General features: G+C 36.7%; 1 protein-coding gene across 2 annotated transcripts in view; it reads right to left on the reverse strand.

The window, feature by feature from the left end:
- Positions 1-8,713, reverse strand: part of LRRC9 (leucine rich repeat containing 9) — a 46,781-nt gene extending 38,068 nt beyond the window's left edge. For both annotated transcript variants that reach the window (XM_035328874.1, XM_035328873.1), the window contains exons 1-9: positions 8,694-8,713; positions 8,005-8,011; positions 7,718-7,812; positions 6,169-6,387; positions 5,447-5,587; positions 4,027-4,090; positions 3,356-3,426; positions 1,990-2,172; positions 609-764 (exon numbers count right to left, since the gene is read on the reverse strand). In XM_035328874.1, the coding sequence (XP_035184765.1) occupies positions 609-764; positions 1,990-2,172; positions 3,356-3,426; positions 4,027-4,090; positions 5,447-5,587; positions 6,169-6,387; positions 7,718-7,771 (888 nt within the window). In that variant the 5' untranslated portion in view covers positions 7,772-7,812; positions 8,005-8,011; positions 8,694-8,713. The remainder of the gene's footprint in view (positions 1-608; positions 765-1,989; positions 2,173-3,355; positions 3,427-4,026; positions 4,091-5,446; positions 5,588-6,168; positions 6,388-7,717; positions 7,813-8,004; positions 8,012-8,693) is intronic.
- Between the last annotated feature and the right edge of the window lie 1,541 nt (positions 8,714-10,254).

The following is a 10,254-nucleotide window of genomic DNA, read 5'->3' on the forward strand; positions in this document are numbered from 1 at the left end:
GCTTAGGTGAGGAAAAAAAAAAAAAAAAAAACACACTTCCCAACATGCAAAAGTGTCCTATATCAGAATGAGTACAGATCCTTCATAAATGCTCATGGTATCAACTACAACAGGCAATAATCACAATCTGGAACTCAGCACAAAGGTCCTTTGCAAACACCTGTACTGAATGAATAAAAGCAGCAACTTGAAATTCAGTTTACCACATTAGGTGAACATCCTACCTAGCCCACTCTTCTAGGGTGGATCTCTCAGGCTTTCATTTTATGGTTGTTCCATTTAAAAAATAATATAAAAATCTTTGGTCAAAGCACTCACTTAGGGCTTACGACAGCAGATTGAAATTATTATGAACCTGCTAGAAATGAAGCTGGAAATACATCCCTTGCAACACATTAAGTGTCCCATATGCTTGACTGTTGGCTACTCTGAAGAAGAGCTATCTTTCAGGCAAAAACTGAGTCCTACAAACTCCTGGATTACAAGGATTAGTAAGAGTTCATGCACTTTCATGAAATAATTTATTGAACATAAATGAGTATAACCTTTTTTTTTTGGATGATTTAAATGATACGTCTCTGCTGACATTTCAAGCTGTTTCAACTTACATGCTTTATGTTGCAGCTGAACAACGTTATCTTCTTTTCTGGCAAATTCTGCAGTCTGCATTTGCTTTCTTTTAGCTCCTCAAGCCTGACATGGAGCTGTCTGTGAACACTTTTTACACGCATATGATAGTACATTATTTTTTTCATAACCATGGTCTTCAAAAAAAAAGGAAATTATTCATTTGTTATTAATAAGTTGTAACTATTCACAGAGCTTATTCCTGAAGGACATAGCAAAACACAACATTATACCTATGAATTGTGCTTCACAAATTGCATTTGCATTTTTAAATATCTTTTTAGTATATTTGAATTTGACTGTATTTGAACATCAGACATTGGTTGTCTGATGAACATATTCTTATATTCAATTTTTTTTAAACAACCACCCAATAATACTAGTTGTATGAACATTCTAAGAATTTTATGTTGTAGCTACTGATCAAACTATGGACTCATTCCACATACCTCAGTTAGCTCTAGTCTATATTCAAAAATGTTCAGTAACGTCATTAGGAAAATGCACTCAGTGTTCTGGATGAATCAACAAAAACATTTCTCATCTGAGACCAGTTGGAGTTCTGAACACTTCCCCTCGTGTATTAGAAGCTTTTTTTTTTTTCCCCAGCAGGAACATTTTCCAAAGCAAGAAGAAGTAACTGCCATGTGTTTCTGCAGACAAGAGTCCTAACAGCTACCCATAAGATTGATACCACATATTCCACATTAAAATACACTTCATGACTTGCTTCACTAAACTGTGCAATCTATTCAGAAAGTTTTTCGAATCAAGCTAAATTTCCTGTGATTTAAAGATACTCCGCTTGGATAGCAAGACATCTGAAAATAAGTCCATTACATGGCAAACCAATGTGAAAATGAATCCGTAATACTTGGCACACTTGAAAACACAACAGACAAACCCATATTTTCAGTAAATTCTTCCATGTACTTTAAATATGACACTCTGGTTTTGTTATTAGGTGACTGACACTTGAGATGACTAATACTTAAAACACAAATGTATGCAACTTCACGTGCAACTTTTCCGTCATCCTTTTTGTTTCAGCATTAAATAGCAACAGCCTGAAATGCTGCAACACTATGGAAAAGTACTGGCACTAGGTAAAAAATTAATGTTTTTAATGGTAGTAAATTGCATACATTCAGATTTCAGTGAGACAATGTATATTATTTCAATCCAATACCATACATAAAGAGAAGCGTACAGAAATTGTGAGACGAGGATAAAACTCAAAATTTTGACAACATAATGTGGTATTGAGCAGTAACATAAAGCACTCCCTGTAGTTGGCTGAAACTCAGATATCGCATAGTAACGCTTATCAGTAACAAATTCATTCATGAAATCTGAACTTACCTCTGCCAGAATCTTGATATGCTTTTGAGAAACATCATATGTATCAAACCTTTGAAGCTGTGGTATATGATACAGCACATGGATAGCATAATTAGAAAGAAGACAAACAGGGTTGGGCCCATACTGAGGATCATTTAGGCCCAAATCTTTTAAATTAGGTAGTCTTGACAAACTCGTGAGTTCCTGAAAAACAAGCAAAAAGTTATCACAACAATATGTCAATATACCTTATTTAAAAAGGGAGTATTTCAGCACATTATAGCACAAAGATCAAACGGGATATTAATCGCTAAGGGTTTATACAGAACAAAAACCGCACAAACTGAGGGAAGAAGGAATATAGCACAGATGCAGTAGCTTTCATGAGTATGGGCTCATGCAACTTTACAGACCTTTCAGGATTCATGTAGAGCACTGGGGATTTATTTATTTATTTATTTTTTCTGGAGGTTGCATGAACTCTGGGAAAAAAACTACAACCAATCAGTGAAAGAAAGGAAAGCAAAGCAAGTGTGTGAAATAAAGGTCGGTCTCTCAGGCTCTATGAAGAAATAAATCTAGAAAAAAAGTGAACCTGTCCTCAAAAGCCTTGATCTTTCTCAAGCTTAAAATAAAAATGTGTGGCCATTGACAACAAAACGTTTGAAATCCTTATGATAAAGACGAGATTTAAAGGACCACGTTCTTTGTCACAGGCTATTTCTTATTTTCAACTCCAGTTTGTTCCTTCCTTAAACCGGTGGCCTTCTCTAGAAGAGTGCTTAGCAGATGAGGCAGAATGTAATTTGATCCAAACATCATCAGCAGAAGACAGGAATTAGACTAGAGGGGAAACTCTTGCTGAGCACTTGTATCCATTGCCTGAAGCCCGTTTGATTTGTGAACTCTTAATTCACAGTCTGATTGCATTTAGAAGCTGAGTGAGGAATTGCTCCATTTGCTAGGACAGTGAGCAGACAGGTTAAAAGAGGCTGGATTCTTTTAAGATAGTAGCTGCTGAACTCTGAACAGCCAAACATGTGCATGCTGTGATTTTTCTGAGATTTGTAATGTAGCCACACTGAACAGGAAGCACGTAAAAGAAGTAAAAAATACATAATGGGTATTTCCTGACAAATTCCAAGGCTTCGTAACAAAGTTTATTTGGAAGCAGTTTTCTTTTTGCAAAAGAAAAGAGCTAGAAACTGTATGAAAACAGTTACAGTTAATATTGAAGTATTTTCTTTTTTTAAAACCATTTGCCATCACAGCCACATGTTATGGATCCTCTAATATCACAAAGAAAGGTCAGCTCTCTTCCCAGCAACAGATAAAAAGCCAAACAAAACCAAAACACATCTAAAACAAACGTAAAGTGTGAACATACCTTGAAGGAAGATAATTTGTTACCAGAGAGGTTTAATATTTCAATTTGTATATTTAAGTCTAAGCAACTTCCTAAAATTAAACATAAAGACAAACAGCAATCAAGAAAAAAAATATATTTGTGTTGTCTACTAGGATATCTACATTTTCATCTTCTGGACTAGTTTTCATCACACAAATAAACCCACGCAAATGATTATTTGATTATTTCATTAACACAATGACATCATGCACATAATATATTATTTTCCATTTTCACTCAATAGCACTTGGAAGATCTTTTTTATTATATATAAAGATAAATCAGGAAAAACTAACAGATTCTCTAGTACTAGTGTAGAAAGGCAAAAATTATTTACATCTCCATTTATAATCAAACAGGCTTAATTTAGATTTAAACTAAAAGTCATTTATACTAGAGGTGGTGAAAAAATGCATAAATACCACTAATACCTACTTTATGTCTTCTTCGATATGGCTACAGCAATGGAAAGGAGTTTGGTGTAAGCAGAGATGAGGGATGATCAAGACTGTGTATACTGGATATGGCTCTTACCATGTAAATTGGTAAGAATTCTTCTATTAGAATGAGATAAGGATTAAACGAAAGACATAAATCCTCAGTAGTAACCAGAATGCTCATGCTAGAAATGCCAGAGTGACATCACTTACCTATTTTTTCTATTAAGTTTCCAGCAAGGTTGACCTCTTTCAAATTCTGCAGAGTATGTAAGCCCTGTGAATGTTTTAAACAATACAGTTTTAATCTAATATAGCACTGCCAATGCTGAAAAGCCTGTAGGCTATGAGGCAGATCATTCAAATGTAAAAATAAATTTGACTGGAGTCTAAACAATGTTTGCCTCTGTTGTAAACTATAGCTTTTTTTTGACATGCAAAGAGAGAAAGCATTTTGCCCAAAGGGAATGAGCTTGGAAAGCCTTTGTAAATGATACTGCAATGGAAATAAAATTACTCCCCCAGCCTTAGTTTCACAGCTGTGTATGCGAAATCTAACAGATCATGCCCTATGTCATAAGTACTCATTAGCTTTTGGCTGCAGCCCCTGTCTTGGCCTAGGGATATGTATCATAAGAACTATATCACTGATGTCAATCATTTATCTCCATGATGACACTGCAATTCTTTGCAGAGGGATGCCACTACTGTTTGCAGTGTCCCCACTAATAAATAGCAACTTTACCTTGGAACATTCTACTGTGTTTACACTTTTTCTCTGTCAGGTGTAATGTATCAGTATCTCCTTCCTCTCCCCATCAGCACGCTCAACTTTGATTTCTATTCCCTCCTCTTTCTGGCTTTGGAGATTCACAATAATCTGATTCTTATCATCATCTCCTTCTGCTCTAACTACTTTCATGTTGGTATCAATATCTCATTCTGCCTTGTTTTCTTGCACTCTCTCAAGTTAAAGTGGACTGAGCTGCAGCATTCTGTCTCCCTGAGGGGACTCTGGTAATTCAGAATACTACATGGTCTTTTGCTAGAAATAGACATTCATACATTTCTTCTCCCTTAATTTCCCAAACTGGTAATCTCAGAACTCTTGCTGGTCCTGGACTAACCTCCAACCCAAAGGTTAGGATTTTATTTTGAGGGGACATAGGGGAAGCCAGTTTCCCCTTGGAGCAAACTTCATATGTAACAGCCTGAGGAAAACCCAGGATACAAGTTCTCCTTAATAGGAGCTCATCCCTCCAAACAAAAATGCCAAACACTAATATTAAAATTAAATGGAAAACCTTTTATGTAATACAGGCAAAAGGCTGCAATTATAAGAAAGCTGAAAAAAATAAATTGCTTTCCTCATCACAGAGTCTGAAAGTCACAGAGGTCTGAAATAGTTGATTTAGCTAACTCTGTACATGAAGAAAGCCTTGACAGTCAATCTCTTCCAAATAATGTTTCAGCCTCAACTCTTATATACTTAAGTTTAACATTGCTCTTTCTGTGGTTCAATTATTCTAAAAGTTAGCCTTACTTATTAACACATTTTGATTCCACACAATTAATATACCATATATTAGACAAAATAGAAGACAAGAAAACATAACGAGGACACCAGACTCACCTCTATGTTCTTGATCATGTTATTATTCAACCAAAGTACATTCAGCTTTGTTAAAGATTCCAGATTTTCAATCCTGGAAATTTCATTGCAATAAAGGTAAAGCTTTTCTAAATTTACACATTTTTGTAAGCCATCTATTTTCTGCAATAGAGGAAAATGTATTTGTAGCACTGAACAACAAAATGTCACTCTTTTTGTTTGTCAATATGCTTTCAACTTGCACAGAAACTTAAGTAGTTCCAAATGATTTAAGATCACACCCTCAGAGCAGAGTTTTGATGATTTAGAAAGCTTTTCAATTAAGCCAACAAATAAAAAGTAGCAGTAGCTACAATAGTTCACGATAAATAATTATGTGTTATTTAAATACAGAGTTATTTTCATTAAAATTTCTTCATTCTAACCACTGTTCTGGAAGAGGTATAAATATAACTATTCTAGTTATTAAAAAAAAAAAAAAAAGGAAAAAAGATTCTAATGAAAGAAAAAAAAATCCAACAGTAGGTTCTAAAATAAATAAATAAATAAAAACAACAAGTTAATTTGATACATATCTAATACGGGATTTCGTATACTTAGAGAAATGTCAGATCTAGACTCCTTCAAAAGGTGCCTTCTTCCTTGAACAAACAAAAGGAGTGATTTCAAAAGAATTGACAGTCATTGCAAAGGACTGGAAATTGGCTAAAGCTGGCTAGAAAGAAAATTCATAGTTAACTTACCACTAAACAACATTCGGCAATCCATAGCTCTTTGAGCAATAAGCAGTGCTCCAGATCTGTAATGCTTTGAATACTTTGCCCAATGAGAGTGAGAGTAGTTAGATTGGGGAAATACTTCATGCCTACAATTCTGGAATAACCTGAGAAAAACATCTCCAGCGCAGTTGTTTTCAGTCCCTCTTGATCAATGTTCTCATAAGACAATCCATTACATATGCACTGGAAATGAAATGAAGCCATTATTCTCTTTATGTTATTGCTGTAAAAAAACACATTATGAAGCACAATGTCTTTCTGCCATTACAGTACTGCTTAACAGCAGTTGTGTCTTTTAAAACTTCCTTTGCATTAAAATGGTTTTGCAATTTTAACCACATTAAGTATGGAACAGATAAGTAACTTTCTTCTGCTCACAAAGTATTACACAAAATCTTCTTATCAAACCTCAAAACGTACCTTAAATTTAAAACAACATAGTTTTCAAGTATGCTAATTTTAATTTAGATTAAAACCCAGGAATCCATAACTTTATCTATAAGCTAGTACACATCATGCATATGTGTATACGCGAATAGCTGGTGGGTGTTATCAGTCTTGTGGTTTTCAACTTCTAAAGTGATTGTATCAAGTAAATGCAATACAAGTTTTTGGCCATGAAAAAATAAAAAGTTTACATGGAATTTCATTCAGGATGAGTAAAACACGAAACAGTAGGCATCTACACACGTGCCTCTTGCCCTAGCTCTCAATGTTAGTCAAGGGATTCAATCAATATAGCCAAGGCCAAAAGATCTCAGAAATCCATTCTGATGATCATACAGGAGATATTTACACTAAATTGACTTATTCAGTTAGATTCCTGGACAATATATACTAAGGATGGCATACAGTTGGCTGCATAGACTATATAGTGCTATTTCAGAGGCCTTTAAAGTATCCTGAAGGTGCTATTCCAAACACCTTAAGTCTGTAAAATTGCACTAAACAGCTGAATCCTACCCTTTATTTCCACTGACTGCAATGAGCATATGTAAACATGTAGACACCTAACCAAACATGGAGTGGGACCCCATTTTAAAAATTCTAACCAGTTCATAGGAAATTAAGATACTGGAAACTTCATCTATCATCTGATTCTGTTCAGAAATATGATATCTACAAAAAGACGTGACTGAATCAAAACTAAAAGATTTATTTTGACCAAATGTATGTAACACGATTATTTTTGTTTCTATATATTTCTGCAAGGTACTTCATGAGAAACAGACAAAGCAGGGAGCTATATATTAATTTATTTTAAGATATTCTTTTAAGACAAAGAATCTCTTAAGTATTAATGTGTTTGCTACAGTTCTGAAACACTCAGTTCACCACAGACTCTTATTAATGCGTGCCCTATACCACCTCTGGGCTATTCCAGAACGGAGGCTACACTACAGGTGGTACCTCTGGAAAAGTAAAAACAGCTCTATTTTCTATTAAGAACACTGATATTTACAGAAGTAGAGAGGAAAAAAAAAATGAAAAAAAAAATGAATGAATATCTTACCAACTCCATAATCATCTCCTCAAGGATCCGGGTTTGGTTATCACTTTGCATCATTTCTTGAATTCTCTGCTGTGACTATTATTTCTTAGTAACTTCTTAGAAAAAAAAAAAAAACACATTAATATTATTAGCTGTGTAGCCACCCATATAGAGTCACAGGATTTCCAAGAAGTTCGTAAAGCTCTAAATTCCTACATTGAATTACAGAATCTGTATTTCTAATGGATTCACAATGGAGATTATAACAGAAGAAAGCTGAAGCTGCCAGAGATATTTTGATTTACTACTTTTTTACTTAACTTTTTTAGATTCTAAAGTTCCATAAAGCACTGTAGCACAAGCTATTCTGAACACCTCCATAAAGGATGAGGAAGTGCATCCATTTACTCATGCATTAAGTTCATTAAGTTATATTTGCACAAATCATAAAGATAAGAATGTGCCAGCCAGAGCTCATAATTCACCACAAAAACCGCAGTAACAGCCCTTTTGCACAAGCATCGCAGATATCAGAATACAATTGAAAGTATAAAACTTTTGCTACAATTTTTAAGGTAATCAGAATGCTGCTACAATTAATCTTTAGCATTATCAAACAGTATGAAAAATTAGAATTGAAATAGCAGCTTTTTTTTCCGCCTTTTTGAATCACTTAAATCACTTTGTTTGTGGGATGCACAGAGTATACCCTTAACACATCACCACGTTTCTGCTGCTTTGGAATCCTTGCCTCAGTATTTGATGACAGACAGTCCCTCTAGTGAGTATTTTGGGGCTGGAAACGAAGAATGTGTTTTTCCACTTGCAACACTTAAGTCAAATTAGACCCCCATGAGGCTGGGTGGACACCAGCTCCTCTAGGGCTCTGGCTGGAAGCCCGAGGAAGCACAGAACTTTGCTCTACCTCGCCTACGGAGGGCACAGCTTTGCCAGCACCACCCCTGGAGCTCAGACCCCACAGAGAGCCCCCACACACCGAGCTCCCGCCCAGCACCGCCACGATTCCCCCCTGCGGCCTATTTCGGGCCTGGGCACCTCCGGGCCCCAGAGCACCGCCGGCGGGGCGCGTCACCTAGGAGACCGCCTCGCCCCGCCCACCGGCGGGCCGGCAGCCAATGGGAGGCGCGAGTGGCAGGCCTGGCGCCGGTGGCGGCCATGTCGGTGGGCATGGCGGCGGCCATGTTGGGTACCTGAGGGAGCGGCGCTGGGGCGCGGCACCAGTAATCCCAGTAATCCCAGTAATCCCAGTTAAACGGGGCCAGTGGTCTGCCACGACACTCCGGAGCTTCTCCCCTGCCATTTTCCGTCCACCTGACCCCATGCTGGTGCTTAATTAAATTAAGCTGCAATGACTTTAGTGTGAGTAGTGGAGAAGAGCTGCTGAGGTGTTTTAGTGAAATGTGAGGAAAAAAAAGGTTTAGAGTGTTCTATTCTGTCTCACATACCACTCTTGGTCAGAGGGGTACTGTGTTTGTTAAGTGGTTTAACTTCAGGAGGAATGTGAACTGGTTGTGCCAACTTGCAGCACAGAAGCTTGCTCTGACTTCACTAAAATCAATTTGAAACGTGGGCATGAGATAAAATAGACCTGTCAATGTGAAAGAACTGCTCACTTAATTTTATTTAGTTATTTTATTTTTTATTTTTATTTTCCATGCAGTGAGGCTAGATGAACATTTCCCAGCAGTAGGATTTCTCAGCAGAAAATTGGATTCCTGCATACACAGATGTCGTCAGAGGTGACCGATTTGTGAAAAAGGAGGTTAGATTTATTCAAAATATCAAGGGTTTTAGTTAAACTCTTTGCATTAATGTTTCTTAACATTTTTAATTGAAGGGGTGGAAATGGCTCCAGCAGCTTCTGTAGTTTTTCAAAGGCTGATCAGTCGCTACTTGCGCTGCTTTCCGATGTCACCAGATGTCACTCCAATTCCATGTAAGGCAGGCAGTTTCCATCTGTTTCTCCGTTGTAAAAGATGCTGCCGAGTGGTCTCAGACTTCCCTGTTCTACAGGTCCTGCAATTCATTTACCTAAAGACAAAAATTTAGTAGGTTTCTTTTAGCAGAAGTCTGAATGAGGTCAAATTATGCGTCCAAATATGATCTGGCAAGTTAACATATTGTAACAAGTACCTAATGGAATGATTTTAAATTAAAAAGGGTTAATGCTCTGAAAACTGTGCTCACTTTCTATGTCAAGGATAAAACCAACACAGTCATCTACTCTGAGCCTCCTGCAGAGAAGCTTTTATGTAATTTTGTTTAAGGGGAGTGTGTTGTGTTATACTGGATATTGCAACAAAGCTGGTCTTGTTTAGCAAATTACTCCTTTTCTTTCCTTTCCTATTGACAAAGGATCTTATGGGCAACCCTCACAGTAAAGTAGCTTAGGCAGCTAGGCCTGTTGATGCCATTTTGTGATCTCCTTAGTATTTTCAAGCAAGCAGTTGAATGATAAGGCAGTAAAACTGGACACTGCATCCAAATCCAGATATTCATTGGTACTCTCAGTAGCAAAATGCAACTGCTTTTGTTTC

Source organism: Oxyura jamaicensis, chromosome 5 (genome assembly GCF_011077185.1).
Source record: "Oxyura jamaicensis isolate SHBP4307 breed ruddy duck chromosome 5, BPBGC_Ojam_1.0, whole genome shotgun sequence".
NCBI classification, from domain to species: domain Eukaryota; kingdom Metazoa; phylum Chordata; class Aves; order Anseriformes; family Anatidae; genus Oxyura; species Oxyura jamaicensis.